This window comes from Lepisosteus oculatus, chromosome 3, assembly GCF_040954835.1.
Source record: "Lepisosteus oculatus isolate fLepOcu1 chromosome 3, fLepOcu1.hap2, whole genome shotgun sequence".
NCBI classification, from domain to species: Eukaryota; Metazoa; Chordata; class Actinopteri; order Semionotiformes; family Lepisosteidae; genus Lepisosteus; species Lepisosteus oculatus.
In genome coordinates this window covers 22,250,695-22,274,440 of record NC_090698.1, presented here as the reverse complement: position 1 = coordinate 22,274,440, position 23,746 = coordinate 22,250,695, and the positions used below count along the sequence as shown (strand labels likewise).

The window sequence follows — 23,746 nt, the reverse complement described above, 5'->3', positions numbered from 1 at the left end:
TTTCTGGTTTTATTGGGTTCTGTCATCTTCAGCTGTCACTGATTATACAGTATATTCTGCCTCCCTCCACTATGGGGAATAAGCTGTGTGGCAGAAGGACATTTCTAGATTGGTGATACATTTTGTGTTAATCTTCTTTGAAACAGTATTGGGTCCCCTCTTAAACCTGAAGGTGACATTGGGGGTGGTCAATAACTGGTCAATCACAGGTTCTCACATGGTGATACTGCTGCTGTATCCTTGTGCAAGGTGCTTTTTCCAGGTGACTGTAGTAAGCCCAGCTATGTAAATTGTTTCCAAATTTGGAAATTTTGATTTTTTTTTTAAAAAGGAAAATGTTTCCTGAGTAAATCTTGTTGGATAATAGTGTCAGCCAACTACAGTAAATAATAATTAAATGAAACACTATGTAATGGCCCCGTATAAATGTATTTCCAAGTTAACAGGTGCAAAAAAACACTTGATTGTGTAAATCTCAAAACTGGAATTTTAATTGATTGTTCAAGGAAGAAAGCTATTTCAGTATGGTAAGAAATACGGGTGACCCTTGTCCAGTGTGGGGGTTTAACGTCTCTCCAAAGCGACTGCAAATCAGTATTGGAGAAAATTAACAAATTAGATAATATATGACTGTGTAAAGTCAACCATTAATGCCCATTGAGGTGTATTATTACACACAAATATAGTTAATAGTTCTACCTACAGTGAATTGTATATGAAATGAAAATGTAATACAGAAATGTAAAATAAAAACATGCACATTTACGACTTATTAAAAGCTTACCTTTGAATGAATATTCATAATTCAATGCAACTTATCCAGAATCTTTAAGTTTCTGCAAAGATCATGATCTTACAGGTTTTCTTCTCAACATGACCATTTTCTGGTTCCTTGTGTTTTGATGTTTTAGTGCTTTAAGCAATTAAACATTTTTTTTTAAAGAGGCAATCACTACATCACTAAACTTCTCAGGCTTACAGTGAGGAGTGTTGGGTGATGTGGGAGTATTAGAAAGCTTAAATACTAGTTTTGGTGAACTATGCATAGTCCATATTTCTTCCCAGTGATTTTTTTTTTTTGTGGATAATCAAATTGGAATTGGGCAGTCCCACATTTGAGGAGTATTTAGTACATAAATAGTTCACACATTTGAACTATACAGATTATTTTCCTTTGCAAACAGTGTCAAGTGGCTTGTTAGAATGTCTTTTTGAGTCATCTAAATGTAATGTGATTGATGCAATAAAGTTTGCCTGTGCTTTCAAAAATTTGAATGATTTGTTTCTGAGCTGCCTCTTTCTACTATAGTTATCTTCAGGTTGAAATTGGAATGCACTTTTCAGGCAAAGAAGATTCAGTAGCATGGCCTATGCATGTTTGGTCTCAAACCTATGCATGATTTAATACTACAGTATTATAATGTAATACTACAGTATTATTCATGGTGTTGATAAAATATATACCCAGCACTTGTAATTGCACTTGTATATTAGTGCCATGTAATATATATATACGGCACTTATAAAGTTGTGCCATCCCACTCATTTAAAGCATTGTAGACTGAGTATACCATATTGTTTGCATTTAAAGCATTTAAAGATTTGAAAAATGTAGATGAAAAGTCTTTTAGTAGTTTAGAAACCTGTTTTCTCATCATTCTGTAACACATGCTATGTGGATTGGTTTGCCTTGTGAAGTGTAGATGAAATTTGCAAAGGAAACAATTAATATTTAATTGTCTAATTTTAATATGCAAGTGATCATACATAAGCTTATGGAAGGTTCTTTCAATTTAAGAATGCTTAGGAAAATGAAATAGTAAATCAAAAACTGGAGAAAAAATAAGGCTGTATTTTCTATACAAAACCCTTGCTTCTAACCTGTAGATTCCATAAAGTTTAGTAACACCTACAAAATGTATGCGAAAAAATGAAACAATAGACAGAAACATAATATAAGGTCTGAGGTAAAATGTTCACATGAAAAATGTGTACAATTAGTATGTTACGACGTGATTTTGCCCTAGCTACTTTTTTACTTTGAACATTTGAAAAATATGATTGCAAATAAATTGCTGTCTTAGTCTGTTTGCTGTTTTATATTTGGTGAATCTTTATATTCTGGCAGGAAGAGGATGAGGTTCCTGATGATGAAACCCTTAATCAGATGATTGCTCGAAATGAGGAAGAGTTTGATCTCTTCATGGTAAGAAATGTACCATTTAACAATTTTTCGACTAAGTAATATTAAGAAATACAGCATTACATTTGAGTGGTCATGTCTAAAAACCTTTATGTGGGATAAGCTCGGTCTCTGAACTGTGATAAAAATCTGACTTTTTATTTGTAAACCATTTTTACCATGGTCCTAAAACAATAAGATTGTATAGTACTTTGCTGACCAAACACTGATTTGAAATGTCTTAAATTCATTTAAGCAAAATAAATAGCTACTTCACTCAGTTGTTTACAATTTACATAATTGTCACAGAAAGAAAATATATTTTTCATGACGATAATGGTTCTCAGAACATGTTTTTGATGAAACGCGGGAAATAAAAACAATTACAAAATGCCATTTAACAAATTGAATCTCGAAAAGCCCATTCATTTTAATCATTCATTAAAAGCAATTATGAGTCATCGGAGTTCATTCCCATGTGAAAGAGTTGAGCACTGTAGGGCCAAGTCATGCAGCCCATCTTTTTCTAAACAAAACGTTTCATCCCCATCAGCGCATGGATCTGGATCGCCGCCGCGAAGAGGCGCGGAATCCGAAACGGAGGCCCCGGCTGATGGAGGAAGATGAGCTGCCATCCTGGATCATTAAGGACGACGCGGAGGTGGAGAGGCTGACCTGTGAGGAGGAGGAGGAGAAGATCTTTGGCCGCGGCTCTCGCCATCGCAGGGATGTGGATTACAGCGATGCCCTGACCGAGAAGCAGTGGCTGAGGGTATGTCACATCCGTCTCTTCATTTCTTCATCTCTTGGAGCACTGTTAAAAACAGCTGGTGCTGCTAACCCACACAAAGTATCATGCAGTGCTGAGGCAACAACTCAAAAATGAAACGTTTGGCAGAAGAAAGCTATCAACAGCGATACCTGATATTAACCATCAGTTTGTTCATTTGTCTCACCATTTTATTACTTGTTGGCAGCAACAAAAATATTTAACTGTAGCATATTTGTCATTCTGCTTTTGCTGCAGTGAACCTGCTATTCTGATTTGTCTGTTTGTGAATTGATTACTAAATTTTCACAAAGATGGTGGATTAGTGCTGTAAAGTGTCATAGCACACCCTCTGAATTGAAATAGGTATGTCACAGGGCTGTACTTGTATGCAGTAGACAGAACAGTGATGCAGATTGGGATTTCGCACATTCCCAGGACAAAGTTGATCAAATAAAACTTGGCAATTTTACAACCACATTTGACTAAAGTTACAGAATTATGATACATGTTTCTACCCTTTTTCTGGAATGTACTGGAGTGTCCTAGCTAAGTATTTATTGTTTTCTGTTGTGTAGGATTTTTTCATAGTTTTATACAAGCCGTGGAAGCCTATAGTAATTGGAAGGAATTTTATTTTTATTTCCCGGCTCACTTTTTGAAAGTGCCCGCTTTCAAATAAGCCGCTCTCTAAGAGATTTCTGCTACTATCACAGTGTACTTGTACAGATAATGCAAACAAATGTCCACACAACTCAAAAGAGTTTTGGAAGCAATATAAGCATCAGCGGTACCACTATTACTGTCAATTACAAACTAAAGTGAATAATTGTTAAAGTTATAAAGTAATTGAAAATGCTAAACATCTTTTTCTTAATCATTACAAATGATCAATTTGATTTACCAATTCAATGCCTTTGCATTAAAGTAGAAATATCATGCTTAGATTTACAAAAATACTCAGTGTATCTAATGGTGATAATTAGATTTAAAAGCTTTAATTTAACTTTTAGTGAATTTCTTTGGCCTTTTTCTGTGACTGTATAATTATATGCGTATGTACTCATCAAATAATATTTAAAGTATTTTGATGGATTAATTTGTGGTCATGTATGTTGACAAGGCAATTGCTATCCATAAGGTGTTATCATTGCTTATCTTTGTTATTCTGGGACAAGCCTCTTGTTATTGTATTTGTGGGACAAATTATGGTTCTGTGTAAGCACTTATATGATTTAAAGCCTTAAAGGTGAGCATGAGAATTCAGTCTCAAGTCTACTCAATATCTGATAAGAATCCAGTGCATGTGTATGACTGTTTATGACTCCTAGACAGGCATAATGTGATCTCTTGCACACGGTCTGGTCAGTTTGTTCAGTGTGGATTACGATACTCCCATGAGCAGGGTGTTACAGTAATCAATTCTAGAAATAAACAAAAACAAATGTGTTGACCAGCTTTTCTGAAACAGTGAAAAACAACATGGGATGTAGTCTGGCGATATTTCTGAAATGGAAGAATGATGTTTTGACATGAGGGTCCAACATCAAGCCTCAATATCATCCCTAAATTCTTTGATTTTGATTGAAATTCAGAGTGCCATCCACAGCTAGGGTTACTGTGTTGGCTTTATGAAGGTAAAGGGAAGTGCTGAGTAGTATGACCTCAGTCTTGTTGCTGTTTAAGTGAACAAAATTTTGTAACATCTAGGTTTTTATATCAGAGACACCATTAGAGAGTGCAGAGATAGCTCCTTTATGTGTCAGGGCAATATAATATGGATATACATTTGAGTAATCCTCAGCATAGAAATAATAGTTTAGACCATGTGATTTTAATGTATAACCAAGTGGGAACATGTACAGTAGATGCTAAATAGCAGGGGGCCCAGTATCGAGTCTTTGAGAACACCAGACTTAATAAACAAACCATCATAACTAAAATCCCCAAGAGAAACAAAGTGTCAGTGATGAGTAAAATAAAAGTTGAACCATTTAAGAGTAATGTCAGAAAACCCCAAATACAGTTTAGAGACGGTAGAGTAAAATGTCATGATTAACAGCGTCCAGCACTGAGGTCTAGGAGAAATAGGATAGAGAACCAGAATGAGCTGCCACAAGATAATCATTAGTAACATTAACGAGGACAGTCTCTCTGATGTGTAATTAATTGTCTGAACCAGATTGGAAGGGTTGAAAGAGGTTATTTGCAGTGAGTTTATTGTTGGAATGTGTTGTAACAGCACGTTCTAAAAGTTTCACAAAAAAGGGCAAATTAGATATAGGATGAAGATTGTTTAGGTTGTTCAGAGACATGTTTGGTTTAGATGCATTGATATGCTTGGTATCAAGAGCAGTTAAAAGAGAGCTATTAAAGGTTTGAACCTTGTCATTCAGCGTATCAGAGATAGGAAAGCAAGACAATGAAGAGAGAGAAGATTCATCAAATGCATTCTGGTCAAATGATTGCCAGTTGGAAAAACTTAACACTATCTGTTTGAAAAGTGTTGCTTTGGTTTAACTCTTACGCATGTTGCAGTAGATGTTTTCATAGTAACACCATTCTCCGTTTTTTTAGTAATTTCTTCTTATTAAATAACAGCTTTATCAAACTTGTCAAAAATAAATCTTGTCAATATGGTGTTAAGAACATATCTGCGTAAGAGGAAAGAATCAGTCCCAAGTGTAACAATCACTGTTTGCAGGCTCAGCACTATAGTGAATATGATTTTATGATTCTTCAAAAAGCAGAAAACTAGTTGGCTGTTAGCGAGAGATTGAGTGTATTGAAAATAATCAAAGCTAACGGATAAGTATATGTTCATACTTGCCACATTTCAAAATGAAGACGCAAAGTTCAGCCTTTGTTTATTGCTCCAATATTAAAAATGTATGAATTGGAATGCATTTTTATTGCATGTAAGTACAGTCAGAGATGAGAGAGCCTTTGTGAGAAAGGAAGAATGTATAATGTGTAGCAAATTTGTATGCTTGTTCTTCATTAGACTTGTGATGAGCTGCCACAGGTGAGTCAGAGCCCTTTTTATCACAAACTGGAAATGTGTTTTGTGCTAGTTTTGTATACATCAAGCATTTCAGGATTCATTTAAATGAAAAATGCTTTATAAATGCAGGTATTATTATAATGTAAGCATGTTTTGAAAGGTTTCTTATTAACTGCTCTGGGCTGGACCAAATTAGTACATTTGACTAGTGTTTTAATATATTTAAACTCTGCAAAATACAGACAGTATGCTATTTTTTTGTTCTGTAAGTCCTGTTACATTCTTTAAAATGTGTTAAAATATAAAATGTATTTCATTGTCCAACAATTTTGCGTGACTGCTAAAATCATAGTATGCTCCACTTCATTTGGATGGAATATCTTACATACACTGACATTATTGAGGAAAAAGCATTTTATGTGAAATAAAGGCCATGCCATCTATATTTACTTTTCAGAAGCTGTAATTTTTTATGTATAAAACAGTGCAGCATTAAAAAAAATGAAATTTTCAATTTCAATATGAAATGTTTTTTAAGGACAGTTTACGTTTTCGGTTTTTTAAACACATAAAATCATTAAAAGATGAAGCAGATAAAATATAGAAAATCGGTGAGTTGAAAGTCTTTGTGTATGCATGAAATATTGCAGTCCTTAGAAGCCAGTATCACAACATACACATCAGTATATTATAAAGTATGCAAAACGAAACAGCCTTTAAGTGAAAATCTGATGGCTTAAACAGGGAGTAAAAAAAACTGGTAAGTAATAGGCAATGTTAAAACAAGCATACGGAGGAAGGCTTCAGGCCTTGCACTAGGAAGAATGAAACAGCAGAACTGGAGACCACAATCCATTCAGTGTTAAATTTTCAGAAAGAAAAATAAAATTACTTGTATATGAAAACATAGCATTCCCCCAGCTCTCTTTTTTACTGATCAGCTGATGAAGAGACTAGCTGCACGCTGCTTTGCCGGGTTGTTAATTTTATCCCCTCTAACTGTGGTTTCTGATAGCCGGCCTGCTGATTGCAATAAGGTAAATATCCTTCTTTATTGTCGTCTACAAGATTCAGCAGGGCTACATCACAGGCATGTGTAGGTGTGCAGCAGGGAAAAAAAAACAGCTTTCACAGCAGAGGCAGCGTAGTGCTTGTGAAACGGTATTAAAATGAAACAAGACAATATGCATGCAGCAGTTGTTGTTTTACAGGTTATGTTTTGTCCTCTGGATTTATCTGAAGAGCTGCAGTTCTCTTACATGCTGCTCTGTAGCATGTAGCAGGCAACCTACCGTAGTCACTGAATATTTATGCAGGTTTTGTTATACTCACTTATTTTTTTGACTGTTCTGTTTAAAACGGTTATCTGCATTCAGGAGGATTGTGATAGAGATTTGCTGTTGATTATAAGGCCCAGTTCCATGGATTCCCTGAGGACCTGTGTTTGTTCGCTGGATTCTAACATCAATAGATCGCTGCTCAGGCTCTGGAGCTACAGCCTAACTGGTGATCTTTTTTTTTTCCCTGAGTTGCCTGCCGGTAGCAGATGCATTTCTTTTATAGTGCGTTACCTTCAATTTTAAAATTACACATGGTTATGACATTATTCCGCTGTCTTTATGTGTGTAACAGTCACCGCTAGCATGACAGTATTTTTCACCATAGTGTAAAGAATTTTAAAAGACTAATCTAATCATGTCTAGTGACAGGATATGGGAAGCACTAGGAATGTCATTCGGCTGTGTGAAGTAAAGAATGAAATGAAGCTCAAATACTTTGCTGAAGGATTTTGGCCAGTGCATAGTTCCTGAGACTTTTCTATTCTGTTTCTTTATGAAAGGTGTCAAGATTTTGCTATTCATTCCATTCTACCATTTGGAAAAATGAACTCAAGAAAAAGTGTCTTAGTTGTCATCACATATTAAGAGCATGTACTTTTCCTGCTTTATTCTGGATATATTTGAAACTAAAACTTAATAGATTTAGCATCCTGATTTTTTGGGGACCTCTTAATTTTTTTGCAATTTTTTCCAATTATAAAATATGTATTAAATGTTTTGCACTGTAGCCAGCTTTAAATACCCTACTCATTGTCATAGTGGTTTAAGATGAGTTTGTGTTACTCTAGTATATTCAGAATTGCAGTTAGGTTTTGTGTGTGTTGGCTTTGTAGTAATTGCATGCTACATAGTAAATTTTAATATTTTAATGTCAGTTTAATGAAATGCAGAATTTTAATATGTACGTGATGTGCATTATTTTTTGTAAAATTCTAGTTTTCTGATCTTCCTTTTTTAGGCTTTTATACACTTTACCCTGAAAGAGTCACCAAACATTTTCTTATAGGAATTGTTCACGCGAATTGCTACAATATCTACAGTTCTTCCTTGTTATTTAAACTTTACTATATGACATGGATAGGCTGTTATTTTCTATCCTTTTGCAGTCATGTAACTGCAATATAACTAAATATGTAACTATAGACACACTTCTAATCTTGTATTTATTCTTTTTGTTTATTAATGATATGCTAACATAAAAACCTGCAAAGCATACAACTGTAAATATATTCACATCAATTTAGGATGTGAATACTAGAATACAATAACTGTAGTTTATAGAATGTGTACATCATTTTAAATTTTATGTAAAAAAATGGATACAGCTTGATTTTCAGGTTTTACACACCACAGTGAATAGATTATGCTGTCACAGTCCACAAACACTGCCTTGAAATTCATAGTTGGATACATGTATAGCATTTATTCCCTTACCTCTGTAGTTCTCTGTAAAATTTGTATTGCTTACCAAAGAGTATGCATATTTTCTCTTCATAATGTTATCTGGCAAATTGTGGAATCTAGGAAAACAGCACACAGTACATATTAGTGTTTGTCTACCTGAAATTGAGACATTATGCAATAATAAAGTTACACATGCAGAGCTTTGGAGAATTCATCCCTTGTTTCCAACAAAACCACAACAATTATGCTGTTTTTAACTACAGTAGCCTCTCGGCAGCATCTAATGTTGGTGACATTACACTAGGCTACCTTCTTCCACACATATCTCACTCTGGTCACCTGATAGGTTTGCATGTTGTACGAAGTGCTTTCCAGTCTGATGCTGCAAATGTTATCTTCTAAAAGAGTAATTTACGAGTTGAAAGCCTCTGTCAAAGCCTCTTTCCTCGCTGCTTCTCTTCTTGTTTCTTCTTCTCTTTCTCTGTGGTCTTAATGTGATCTTATATTGTGTTTTACTGTACTGATCCTTGATAATCATTAACCCACACCTTACCTATTTAAACTAAGAGAAATTAGTAAAAATAATAAGTCAGTATAGGTTTGAAAATATGTTTAAAATGGTATAATGTTGAGATTGATCCATCCATTTCAATTTTAATAATACCATAGCCCAATACAGGCTTGGGGTGAGCTGGATAATCCATCAGACAGTGGGCAAAAGGCATGATACACTCTGGATGCCATTCCATCTCAGGGCACACACATGGACACGTGAAAGACAATAACGAGACACCAGTTAACCTAGACAACTATGTTTATGGATTGTGGGAGGAAACCAGAGAACCTAGAGCAAACCCAGAATTGAACCCAGGACGTAGCTGCTGCCCATGTTGGAATTCGCTAAAACATAAAATTCTGCTGTCATAGATAAATGCTGCAAACACAAAGGGATGAATCTACATCTGCTTTAAAGTGTTATGGGGTTTTCTACAGCCTTCGAATAAATTTTCTGGTCTGTTGTGGCTCATTTCAGGAAAAAAAAAGTTTCAAGTAAATGTTTGTTACATTGCTTTTTTTTTTACCTACTAACACAATTGCCATAGGAAAGCCATATCTGCCTCTGACAGGACATGCATAAAAAAACGATTACTTGCAGACAAAACCAGCAGCTGCAACACTGTTGCATTCATGTCACCACTTAGCAAAATAAGCTCCATTTCTTGTCTTCTGTTGACGACAGAGGAATTGCAGAAACCAGTATCTTGATTCATCAGGCCTCTTCTGGTGTAACACGTTTGTCATCTTTTGCTTGCCAGAAGTTTAATTCAGCTTGTTTTAGATTTTTGATTGAACCTGAGAAATTGAGAGACCAATTAAGGCTGAATTAAACTAAAACCTCCAACCACCCATCAGTCACAAATTACAGTTTCAGGACTTGATGGCAGCTTTTTGCTCAATTGCTTCTGCCCAACAGAAATCTGCCATTAGTCTGGGTTTAAAGAAATGTATACAACAGTGACCCTTGAACTACATAAGCTACACACTACTGTGATTAAAGTTCTAACATATTTGTTTACATCTTAATTTCGTGTAAGTACAACTCTGAAGTAAAACTGAAATCAAGTCCCTTAATCATAGTTATATTTAAACAAGAAGAGGCATGTTTACTTTAATCTAGTGTGGCTACTGCCACATAATGGCTGCCACACATCGCACAGGTAGGTACTACATTTCATTGGTGGATGAAGAAGGTCTCTTCCTTTAAACATTTAACATTTTGTCAGAGTATATTACTGGAGGCTGACAGCGTGTTTTTCATATCTTAAATCGAAATAACATCATAAATATAATAGTTTTCAAAAATTGGTCTTTTAACCTCAACAGTGCCTTGATGGTGGGATGTAAAATGTTCCTTTAAGTAGTCCTTGTTGCTTTGTTGGCTTTTAAACTGTTTTATGCAAAAAAAAACAGAAATCTTCTCTCAATGAACAGGCCATTGAGGACGGAAACCTGGAAGAAATGGAAGAGGAAATCCGACTCAAGAAACGCAAGCGCAGACGACATGTTGACAAAGAATCTGGGAAGGAGGATGGGGAAAAGGCAAAGAAAAGGCGAGGCCGACCACCGGCAGAAAAGCTTTCTCCAAACCCGCCCAAGCTGACCAAGCAGATGAATGCTATTGTTGATACCGTAATTAATTACAAAGATGGGTAAGTGAGGAATATTCTTTTTTGTGGATTGCTGAGTGAATGGTACCTGGGCAGGGTGTAAAACACAAATCGTCTTCCAGCGTGCTTCTGCATAACAGTAGAAAAATGCAAACTGAATACTTCAGTGTAGCGGTGCTTATGTGCACTCTATTTACAATTACGATCTGGTTAATGGTATCACCAGATCAGCACTTTATTTCTCTTGAATGGTTTTCCTTCCACTTTAAAAGTTAGTCTGTGGTTTATCAGAGCTATGAGAATTTCTTGATTTGTCTAGTTATGTCATAGACAATACAGAGGATGAAGCAGAGAAGCATCCACCATGGAGAAAATGAAGACGCAGCTGACACTGACACTGTCTGTGTGAACTACAATGTATTTGGCAGTTTGCCACTGTCTTCCTAATTTTGCCATTAGATCTTCCTAATTTTGAAGAGCATTAGAACAGACTTGCCCTTTAGAAATCTGCTAATGGGATATTGTCAGAAAAATTAATCTTAATAAAGGCTACTCCAAGCCCAAGATAAGTAACCCAGCAAACCTAAGCGAGAGGCATCATAGGGCACTTCATATTCATAGTGGTTTGCATGAGGTTGAAACAAGTAAAGAAGTAGATTCTGAGCTACTTGAAATATTTAACTGAAACTTTTGATGTGTCATTTGTTCATAAAAATATTGTTTATGATACAATCAGAAAATATTTCTGTGCTAAGTCAAGATTGATCAGGCCAGATATCCTAAATAAGAAAGGATCACAAGATACAATTATATATTGTGACGCCACAGGGGTAGTGGCCACCAGTGGGGCACAAACAGGCGTTTCCTTTACTCCAGACACGCCCTTCTCAACTTGCTGGGAAACTCTTTCGCTCTGTATGCACTGTGCTCCAAGAGTTATATTTAGAGATCTCTGGGTTTCCAGCTTGCAGACTCTCAGACCCAGAATCTCCACCTCACTCACGCCACTGTCCTCTGGGGGTCCTTCACATCGTCGTTCACAGCCGTTCACTTGCGAATTCCCAGGCTCAATGAGTTTCACACTCAACACTGATGACACTTTCTCTCCCTAGGAGCCCCCTGCTCCTCCGCTGTTACGTTCTTCACAAGGGCTACACCCACCCCACCCAGTCACCTCTGGGACTGCCAAGGAACCATCCATTCGCTGACGTCCCCCTGACACCTCCACACTGGGTCTCACATTCACACAGTCCCTAACAACTCGAGTTTCTGCTGTACCTCAGCATGTGCCAAGGCTCAACACGCTTTCCTTATTTAAAATCCACATACAATCTCCCTGACACCTCTCTCTCGTGTATCAGGCATTTCCGCAGCTAGCAGCGCATCTTCTCTTGTGCCTAGCCACCACTGCGCTTCTCACACACACACAGCTCCTGATGCACCTCGCACTCATGCCCACTGTGTCTCTGCAGCGCACTGTGTAGCATCAGACTCTGCTCTCCCCAATACATCATATCATGAGGGGAAGGGTCCCTCTACTGCACTTCAAACTCTGGCTTGCACACACTAACTTACCAAGCTTGCATAAATTCCCACAGACTCGCAGGCAGCCTTGTTTCCTACTCATGCTAAACAGTCTCTTTCACAATCACACTGTCTCCTCTTCTGAGGCTGTTGCTTTTCCTGGTCCCTCCCAGGTATCTTTTAATGTTCTTCTCCACAGATATACCCGGTTTCCTTCTGAACTGTCACTCCCTCTCTATGTCCCTTATCAGAGTTTCAAGTATGAAGTCTCATACCTGTAGCTTCGGGCCGGCCACTCTCATTGTCGAGCTTTCGCGTACAGGAGACTTGATCTCATGCATCCCCTCTTGCCTGCAGTTAGTTCAGGACTGAGGTCCTGCTTGGTATCTATTTAGGAAAGTGTTTGACTTGCCCTTAAAATCCCACAGCTGAAGCTCATCAGCCACGGCAACCCCGCCAAACCACATACTGTAACACCACAAAATATATAGCTTCAATTATATCATCTAATAATTCTAATGACATTAAGAAGCATTAACAATCTGAAAAATGCTGATTCAGCACTCCTGTATTGCTTTATTTAATGACAGACTACACATGGGTCATGTATCACAAAATGGAAAAAAAAAATATAATAGATATGAATTGCAAAGTCAATTATATAGGGATGAATTATAACTTTTTAATGCAAAGTTTAAAATAAATAGAAGAGGCAAAAAACTACATCTTCCTTTTGTACCAAGAGATGCAAGCAGAACAGATGTTCATTTATTGTGTAGTGATGTCAGAGAATTCATCAAAGGTATAGAATTCTATACTTTTTGCAAGTAATTTTTCAAAAATGACTTTTTTGAAAAAGGTGCTTATTGTAAAGCTTTACCTGTGTGATACACTACAGTTTTATACCCACTTGCTATTCTGAGTGTGAGTGAAATTTGGAACTTTACTGTCCAAGCACCAGTTTCCTCCTGATGTTATTAACAGTACTCCTACAATACTAACGTAAAGCAGGTACAGGTGCTTGTTATTAATATTCTATGTAATATTATTTATTCTTCTCGTTTATCATTTTAGATCTGGCCGACAGCTCAGTGAGGTTTTTATTCAGCTGCCATCCAGAAAAGAGCTCCCTGAGTATTACGAGTTAATCAGAAAACCTGTTGACTTCAGGAAGATAAAGGTAGGATGACAAACTCAAGTCAGTAAAGTAAATTGGAGTGTACCAACCTTTGAAATTAAATATTAATATTCCACATTTTCGTAGAAAATATCCGAATAAATATCTGAGTAAACGCAATGAGGAGGGTTAGCATTAGTCGGTCAGGGCTCTCTTGCATTCTTACAATACTGTTGGTGAGAAACATGCCTCTCCTGCAGCCAACACTGAAGCTCCTATATGAGGCTGTGATGCCTGTCACAGATAACCTGTTAAAAGATTAGTGGTGTGAAGTTTGCGGGATGGAGGAGTCTGCCTTTGGTTCCTCATTCCCCCTTGTGAGCAGTTCATAACCCTTAACCAAGATGAAAAAAATGCACATTGGCTGTTCCAAACCTGGTAGGTCTATAATAAAAATAACCTTAAAATTTAAAAATAAAGATCTGAATGGAGCCAAGTGCAAAATATTATTTCTATCTACAAGTTTATCCTATAATAATAATAATTAATTAATAATTGCTTATACTTATATAGCGCTTTTCTGGACACTCCACTCAAAGCGCTTTACAGGTAATGGGGACTCCCCTCCACCACCACCAATGTGCAGCATCCACCTGGATGATGCGACGGCAGCCATAGTGCGCCAGAACGCTCACCACACATCAGCTATTAGTGGGGAGTAATGTAGCCAATTCATAGAGGGGGATTATTAGGAGGCCATGATTGGTAAGGGCCAATGGGAAATTTGGCCAGGACGCCAGGGTTACACCCCTACTCTTTTCGAGAAACGCCCTGAGATTTTTAATGACCGCAGAGAGTCAGGACCTCGGTTTTACGTCTCATCCGAAGGACAGCGCCTGTTTACAGTATAGTGTCCCCATCACTATACTGGGGCATTAGGACCCACATGGACCGCAGGGTGAGCGCCCCCTGCTGGCCTCACTTAAACCTCTTCCAGCAGCAACCATAGTTTTTCCCAGGAGGTCTTCCATCCAGGTATTATCCTATAATAGTAAAACCCTAATGCCAATTACAGGTTCCAATCTGTAAAACCGAGAAATTTAAATTCGGTTTAGAAGTAATTTTATGCTTTGTTCTTCCAGATGTTGTGAAGTATGACCCTTTTTCTCCACTGTTGTTATATTTATTTTAAATTTTAGTGAATGGTGAATGGTTCGCAAGTGATATGTTTGATAAAGAGGTCATGTGGACCATCCTTGTGTTCTGTCATTGTTTATTTTTTCTTAGTTTTTCCTGCCCCATATTCCCACCATAACACTAGTCCACCCCACAAAACATTCTGTATATAATATACTAAGAGCCATCAAAAGTGCAGAAAATGAGTATTGGAATCCATAGTACCCTTTTCCATCCATTGTTTTAAGTAATATTCACAAAATCATCCATTGCATCTGGGATCTGACATTCACTTTAAATGATTCCTTTCAGGAAAGAGTCCGTAACCATAAGTACAGGAGCATAGGAGATCTGGAGAAGGATGTTATGCTACTGTGTCACAATGCACAGACTTTCAACTTGGAAGGATCTCAGGTATGTGCGCCTTAGTGGTTGATGTTGTAGTTGAAACTTAAATGACACTTACTGTAAATTGAAATTTTACTTTAAGTGTTAATGACCCGAATATTAAACTTTTATCTGAAATGAGGTAGTTTTTTTACCGCTTTTATTATGTGTGTCTTTCTGTCTATAAATCACTGACTCCTGCATTGTTTCCAAAAAAAGGCATTTGACCAAAAAAACATGCATTACACTTTGAAACTGTAAATGAGCAAAGGTATGAAAGCAGAAATGTATCCTGTTTCAGTCATGCTGAGAGATTATGTTGTGCCCATAGATCTATGAGGACTCCATAGTTCTTCAGTCAGTCTTTAAGAGTGCCAGGCAAAAAATAGCTAAAGAGGATGAGAGCGAAGATGAAAGTGGTGATGATGATGAAGAGGAAGATGAGGAATCTGAATCAGAGTGTAAGTTCATAAGTACCTTTTTAACATTACCTAAATCTAAAGTGATCTTTTTTTCTGAGCTGTGTTTTTCTAATTTAAAGATGGAAGAATTGTGTGAAATTCCATCTCAGTCCCATTAAAAAGATTGTCAGTCATTTTACAGACCTGTTGAACAAGGGATCACAAGCAATTTATTCAAAAATCTTTTTTACCTTTCCTCTGTTAGAAACTTATAGTTTTTGTTTTACTTTTCAGCAAAATCGGTAAAAGTAAAAATCAAGCTTGGTAAAAAGGATGAAAAGAGGCATGACAAGGGCAAAAAGCGACAAAGCCGAGGCAAACCTAAGCCCATCGTAAGCGATGATGACAGCGAAGACGAACAGGAAGATCATGTAAGAGGAAGGAGTGATATGGGCTTTCTGGCATTAAGCATCTAGATGAGCGAGCCACTCATACCACCTTTTTAAAGCAAGGTTTATCTAAAACATTTAGATAAAGTCTTATCCAGGCTAATATGGCTCCTCTGTGATGAGAAATAACTTTTTATTTGCTTTCTTTTTTTTAATTTGCTTTCAACAGATGAAATTGAAGAAGCTCGAATTATGAAAAATACTTTATACTGTTTTCTTCAACCATAGATTTCAAAACATTGTGATTATTGTATATTGTTGGTCTAAGGTATATGGTTTGCAAGACTAATTATGAATCATTGTCATAGAGTTTAATTGTTTAGGATATAATGTAAACCTTAATCAACAGCTAGTTTTCTCACGTTATTACCTGAAGGTAGATTTTTTGTAGTTCCTCTTTTTCTTCAGCTATTATAAAAATCTATTTTTTTGTCTTTAAATGCTGCAGTTCCAAAGTGAAAAGTAAGTGACACACTATCCCACAATAGAAACTTTTTTGCTAATTCAAATATTGCAAATACATGCTGTGGAATTAACCTTTCACAGAATGTCATCATGGTCCCATCACACATTTCTTTTCTGTGTAATTTCTTTAAATCATTATTCCAGAAATATAAATAGTGCTTGCTTTTTGTTCTTAGAAATCTTGTGCGCTTTGACCAATTTGCTTTACATTTTTCATATTATATATATATATTAATATTGTAAATAGACTTCCTTACTTGTAAGGACAGATTGACAGAGCGATGGACAGACAATAGTTGTACCAGCAGGATATTAGAATTGCTGAAAAATGTATCTGACATGAAAGTAAAAATTTCTCATTGAATGTTTAGGTTTTATACACTTTCAATATTGTTTTAATATTGTTATCTTGCATTCAGAAGAGATTCTCTCTTCTCTCTGTAGCATAACCTTCCCACATTGTTAGGAACCAATACAGATAGGCTCCCCTCAGTAACATCCCATTTTGCAGATAAAGGAGAAACAGAATTAATGTAATGAAGGTCTATAATATTTACTTCCTTGTTAGATGTTGTGGAGGGAGGTAAAATTTCTGATTTCTTCCTTTGATTGGTATAATAATATTTACAATATTCACTGTAAACCATCCTGAAAGGAACAGATCAAAGTTTTTTTGCTTCTTTATTCACACCTAGTAAACAGCAGACTCTTGCCTGAACAAAAGTTGATTTCGTCATATTATGATGTAATTTATATGCCTTGAAATTCAAAATGTGAGGGAGCCTACATCGAATCATGTCATGTCATTTACCAAACCGTTTTATACCATATGGTGTCTCGGGAAGCCAGAGCCTACCAAGCTAGCAACGAGAGCAAGGCAGGGTACACCCTGGACGGGGTGCCAGTCCATCGTCGGGCAAGTGCAAGCCAGTCATACATGGGGACAATTTGGAGGCCACGGTAAAGGCCAAGGGGGGAGATTTGGCCCAGACACTGGGATAACTTCCTACTCTTATAAAGAAATGCCTGGGGATGTTTAATGACCAATGAGAGTCAGGACCTCGGTTTAATGTCTCATCCAAAAGACGGCACCCGCTACAGTATAGTGTCCCCGCCACTATACCAGTATATTAAGACCCACACAGACAGGTAGCCATTTGAGAGCTGCAGGGTGATATGGCTGCTGGCCTTACATTGAATCATTTACTCTGAAATCAGACTCACTCAGTCAGCTCTGCCTTGACCAATGAGCCGAATCACAAAAAACATTCTTACTAGTTTGTAATATTGGTAAGTGTCTAAGCTGCTGTAGCTATATAAGGCATTAATTTGAAGGTTTGTGTGCTTTGTCTCTCTTTACAGGATCAGTCAGAAGGAAGTGGCGCGAGCGATGATGAATGATCAAGGGGAAAGCTGATCTGCCTTGTATTCTCTTTCTGTTCTGAAGGTTTTCATTTGATCTGTGGTAGATATATTTACTTATGGACCCCTACCCTTCTGGATTTATCAGCGTAAAGTCTATGTCTTGGGTAGATATACACACAGTCTGTTTTCTTCTTTTTGTCGAATCCAATGTAATAGTTTTAGTGACCAACTTGGCCTGTGAGGCAATTGTTTCTTAACTGTGCACCTTCTGCATGTTTCCCATGTTCAAGCATGGGGACAGAAATATAAGGTTATGCTTGTATATATTATTTTATGAAAAAAAAGATTGACTAAACTAAGTCCAAAAAATAAGTTTGTTGAAAAAAGATTTGTTACTAAAATTGTCTAAAAAAGTAATACACTGATTGATAGGAAAGTATTAGGTGATGACATGTGTTTCTGAACTGCTTGTGGTCCTAATGAACAGAACGCTTAACCATGATATATGGCAATGGTCCTTTTTATATTTCAGCTAGGGTTATTATAAAATACCACAATGGATAAAGCTAAGTTACATTTATCACCCAGGCTTCAGTAGCTGAGAAACCTTTCCATGCTGTGTGGTTATTCAGTAACGAATTTTTAGTTATTCAGCAACAAACAGCCCTATGCAGCCAAGGACTCCCAAAGGTAAAAAGACTATTTTGTGCTGGTGAAGTTTGTCATCCAATTTTAGTAAAACTGAACTTAGTGTCAGTGAAATGCAAAAACAAGGTCTCAGATTGCAGCTGAAAGCAAATTTTGCTACCCAAGAACTGTTTCTCTATGAGTAAGACAGCAAAAACATTTGATTTTTTTCAGTGCAGGTGAGAAAGGCAGTGTATTAAAAACATATAATGGCCAGCAGTGGATATGTACTTTGATGACCATGCAGCTATTGATATTTTTATACTCTTATTAAGAAAGATTTTGTTAAATGTTTGAAAACTTTACAATATTTGCCTCCATCTTAAATTTGCTTTGCGCTTATTTGATCTTAGCAACTTGTTTTTCCTTTTTGGGGTAACAAATTCTTAATGCAAGTGATAATTATCTCCTTTTGTCCCCAAGTGTTTGAGTAGTATTCTTGTGGTGCTTCCTATTTCATGTGTAATCTAAAGTGAAACCTTTCTTTTCAAACAAACCTTTCAGTGTGCAGTGTTAGTTATCCTTTTCCTGAAGTGTACTTAATCTTTGCTTTCTTTGCACAGTCTTTGGTTGTAACTCATAGCCCAAGGCAAATAAACATACGCAATTTTGGTGGTTTATGTCTCCATATTTTGTTTTTAAAAAGCAGTCTTATTTCATTGTAATTTGATTTTAATATATTAAACAATTCATGTTTAATATTATATGAACAGACTATGTTTTAGAGTTCTGTAACACTGATGGTACTTAGAATTTGTGTTGAAGGTTTGAAAATCATCCTGGAAACTGAAGAAAAGGCATTGCCGACTTACTTGCCTGCTACTTAGATATTCTAAATCGAAAGGTTTGGTGAATATTCACCACTTCTGTTTTGGTTATTGTCTGCATTGGATAACATGTCAGAATTTCAGAATTTCAAAGAGGATCAAAGGTTTTGCCACTGCGCTTGGAATATTCAGGTGTTTAGCTATTTTGTATATAAATGTGCTCTTTATTCTAGTCTACAGTTATAAGTAGTTTTCTTTAAGAAAAATGTGCTCATTTTTTCACAGGTGCTATAAACGAGATGAACCACAAGAGGTCGCTAAATCAAATCCCCATCATTGCTGGAATAGACCTTATGTTCCCAGAGATCAAAAACGCCTTTTCTTTTCTGTATTCTAGTAGTTTAAACAGAACAAAACCAAGCTGATTCTGTAGAAAAGTACACATATATTCTGCCCTGTTTGTCTTGCACTTTGAAGTTTCTAGCTGTTTAGATAGCATTAAGCCACTGAAGATAGAGATAAATTGGAAGTTAATCCTTGTCTGAGAGCCAGATATGTCAGCTGGAGCTAGTCAGGTGCCAGTGCAATCTCTGCTATTCCTCTGTTGCTTTAGCATTCCTTTTGTGTGCAGCAGCTATCACCACCAGATTTTGCCAGCAATTGAATCCTTAGATTTTGAGCCATTTTGAAAGAATTCTTTGAGAACTCATCAAAATTAAGCATATCTGAAAGGACCAGGTGTTTCCTATTATGAACAGAGCTTTGTTTCACTGTGTTACATCACATAAAGTTTGGAAAAAAAGAATAACAAAAAAGTCAAAATACTGAATCTGCAGTACTTAAAAGGATTCTGACAAAAGTTTATGATCCTTCCAAATTCTTTAGCTCAGAACTATTTTGGCACATTCTCAAAAAACAATAGGTGCCTTTGGTTCATTCAAAAAAAAAAAAAATATTTTTATCCACCTTAGAACCTGATTATACGCTGAACATTCTTCCATGTTTTTTTGCTGTTTATTATTTTATAAGTTTCAATATAGAATTCCTCATTTTGTGCATACAAATGTTGCACTGAATGAAAGGAGGAGGTGGAATAAGAAAATCATATTGAAGAAAAGATAACAATAAATGGATTAACCAGTTTTGGTGAGAAGTATAAAATATATCTTAAAGTTCTTTCAGAGTTAGTGAAGCACTTGGCTTAAGCAAATTTCCAGGAAACATGCATGTATATGAATCCTGTATGAGAGAGGCTGGGCTATGAAAAAACAGCAGTTAAAATGTCAGATGTTATCAAACATATTAGTGTCTCACCTCAGGCTCAACAATGGAACAAGGCTCAGAGAATGGAAATTTTGAGGATCTGCAGTTAGGATTGAAAATGGGATGTGAACTAATGCTCTAGAAACTTTTAGCACATAGCTGTGAGAAATTGTCAGATCAATAAACTACTACCAACCATACAGTACATGCTTCATTAAAACGTGGTAGAAGAGCCTGAAACCTATTCTAGAAGCATACTGTAGGTCACACACAATGCTGACAGTCCAGATACTGTATATCCATTATCCTAGTGCAAATTAACCATGGACATAAACCAGAGCCCAAGCAAAAACTTAGAAAAATGGGAAGATTTTGCAAATTTTATACAGAAAACGATCCCAGTCAAGAATTACTTCCGGTTTCCAAGAGCTATGAATCAGCCTTAACCAATAACTGTTACAATGCAGCCCAATTACTAACAACTAAACACATGACTTCTTTTTGTGATCAGATCTCTTCAGATCTAGGACAGTGAATCTGTACCAGTTTTGTCCAGTTGTAGAAGAAAATGAATATTTGCGATTAGTATGAATTGAAATTACTATATAAATTGGAAGACTGTATCAACTTCCCAATGCACTTGCAAGGTAAAAAAGTTAGTCAAATAGTGGTACAACTTAAAAAAAGGTACAGATCACAAAAAGCCTCAAAACCATGTACACTCATGAAAAATAATGAAAACGTGATTTTTAAGACCTGTAAGTATTTCCATAATGTCTTGCAAACAACATTAAATTTCCAAGTACCATGACAAACATTTTGGATACTCTTCAGGAAAAAGTTAGCATTTTTCTGGATAATCTATTGGGTTGTAGGCAGTACAATGTCTTAATGCAAAGAAACTAATGATGCTTATTGATCTTGGCATGTTTGAAGACAAGATACAAGCTTCTTCACTCACAATTTTAGATTTATCTGTCAACTTTTCTTTGAGATGTTGTCATCGGCTGTCTGGGGTCTAACCACAAATTGACCACTGCACTTATTCACTGTGACAGCTGGTCACTAAGCCCTTGGAAATACAGTATCTAGGCTTGAGTCCAGTAGTAAAATGTCTGTTATGAATGTTTAAAAGTATTACCCTTATTTTGAATAAATATCAGATATTTTAAAAAACAGGTCAACTGCAAAAAAACAGAATAAATATGGCATAGCGTTTTTCCTTTTTAAGTGGTGGTAAAAAAAACTTCTCCCTGGAACATTCTTGCCCTGTAGATTTATGCAAATTGTTTTTGCTGATTAAGTTTGCTCTCTATTGTACCTTTGTAGTGCTGCCTACAAGCTTCATACAATACACATATAATTTGTATATATGTATATAAAAAATTGTATTTAATGTCTAAAGAACAGCTGAAGTAATTACCCAGCTTAAAGAGAAACAGTGTTATTTTGTTCCTGCTTTTGGCTTTGAGAGTTGAAAGGGAGAAACTAAGATGGCTTTAATATAGTAATGTCCAAAAGATATCAATAACAGACTCAATGGTCCTATGTCTGTGCCGAATTTCAACCATGGTGAACAGCAATGTTATTTAGGTAAGTATCAAATTTTATATAACAATGTTTTAAGCAAGAAAATCAAATGCAAAGCATAAACAAACCACAGGTTTAGTCCCTTAACACTGCATTCAGTGAAACCAGATGCCACACGACAGCCATGGTTTTCATGCCATTCTCTTGTGCTAATATTCTGTGCAAGTAAACCACACTCTTTTCTGTGAAAACAGCATGAGGCCTGTACACATGGCTAATTTGCATATGAATTACATCCTTTTGCTTATATTTGCATGACATTGGGCTAACCTCTTCTCTTATCAAGTGAAACATTCGAGGCTCATGTTAACCCCAAAAAGAATAGGGTGGCTTCTTTGGGTTGAGCAGAATGTCTTGAGTACATTTAGAACAGACATGTGAACTCTTCTTTTAAAGATAGCCTATTGAGTGGTCTATCTCAGAGGGATTACATCCTACGATAGTACCTTCATTTCTTAAGTGGTGCTGTTACAGTACCTCTGATCCAATTTTAATTAATTGATGCTTACACATGCTCACATACAGTTTGGCTGCTCTGTATATTGAAAGTGTTTTCATATACAGTATACAGTGGTGAACCAGTGTGACCACTGGCTCTGAACTATTTAGGCTGAGTCTGCGAAACTCAATAGAGATGGGCATCCTGTCATGAGCTACACTCCAGGTTTATAAATGTACTCTCATTTAACAATGTATTTTATTACTTGTCACCTCGTTGAGTCACATGATTTGCAACATGGCTGGCTGGCTTTTTAAAAAGAAACTAGGGAAACATGGTTTTAAAAATTGCCCTCTGTTTCCAGTTACTTCTGTATTTGCTCTCAGTAATCATTTGTGTCTCCAGTCTTTATTTACTTCAGCATGCTTGAGCAGTCTGCTGGGCTGTCCATTACATTCATGATTCTGAAAGCTAATATAAAATCCTTCATCATCCCATCTGATCAAGATTAAGAAAATCAATTATTTTAATCTTTAGATCACATTTTCGTTGGGAAAAGTAATTCTCCCAGTAAGTTTTTCCCCAAACTTTTCTTGGTAGTTACTGTATGTCTATATTTGATTACCAGTTTTGAAAACTATTAAAAATGAAGTTTCAGCCTCCTTAAATGCCCCACTTTTCAAAAATGTCTAAGTACAGTACCTTTCTTCATACCTTGCAGTATACATCTGTAATACATGTACAAATTTGAACTTGGAGCATTAAATGTTGTCTACCTAGTCATGAATACCTTCATTTACTATTTTTTGTTTCACCTGAATATTACACAAGTTTACAAATAAAACCATATGAGTCATGATCATTGATGTACATCACAAAAATAATCCCAAACATATGCCCCAAACATAGATCCAGATGTTCCTCTGCATCTTAAACCTTGTAATGCAGTTTTTTGCAATAGAAGCTTGCAATATAATGTCCCATGTTACACAATGAGCTCCTGAAGTATACTGTAGTTTAGTGTAACTGACTAATAAATCACTGGCACTTCAAAATTTTCCCTGTAGCACTTAAGGAAATGAAAATTATTATTCATCGATTTCCAGCTATGATATTTCAACTCTCACTTTAAATGTGAGCAGTACCTAAAATTTGGCAAATTGCAAATGTAACACCTGACCTTATGTACCCTTGGATTCTAAAGCAGAATAATAATGTCATAATCTAGGATTGTGATCTCTTAGCAAAT

General features: G+C 36.3%; 1 protein-coding gene across 3 annotated transcripts in view; it reads left to right on the top strand.

Moving 5' to 3' along the window:
* smarca2 (SWI/SNF related BAF chromatin remodeling complex subunit ATPase 2) overlaps positions 1 to 19,054 on the top strand; it is a 49,077-nt gene extending 30,023 nt beyond the window's left edge. For all 3 annotated transcript variants that reach the window (XM_006627125.3, XM_015339984.2, XM_069187019.1), the window contains 8 exons: positions 2,129 to 2,206; positions 2,736 to 2,954; positions 10,692 to 10,909; positions 13,466 to 13,571; positions 14,997 to 15,098; positions 15,403 to 15,532; positions 15,767 to 15,903; positions 17,749 to 19,054. In XM_006627125.3, coding sequence (XP_006627188.1) covers positions 2,129 to 2,206; positions 2,736 to 2,954; positions 10,692 to 10,909; positions 13,466 to 13,571; positions 14,997 to 15,098; positions 15,403 to 15,532; positions 15,767 to 15,903; positions 17,749 to 17,787 — 1,029 coding nt within the window. In that variant the 3' untranslated portion in view covers positions 17,788 to 19,054. The remainder of the gene's footprint in view (positions 1 to 2,128; positions 2,207 to 2,735; positions 2,955 to 10,691; positions 10,910 to 13,465; positions 13,572 to 14,996; positions 15,099 to 15,402; positions 15,533 to 15,766; positions 15,904 to 17,748) is intronic.
* Positions 19,055 to 23,746: the final 4,692 nt, after the last annotated feature.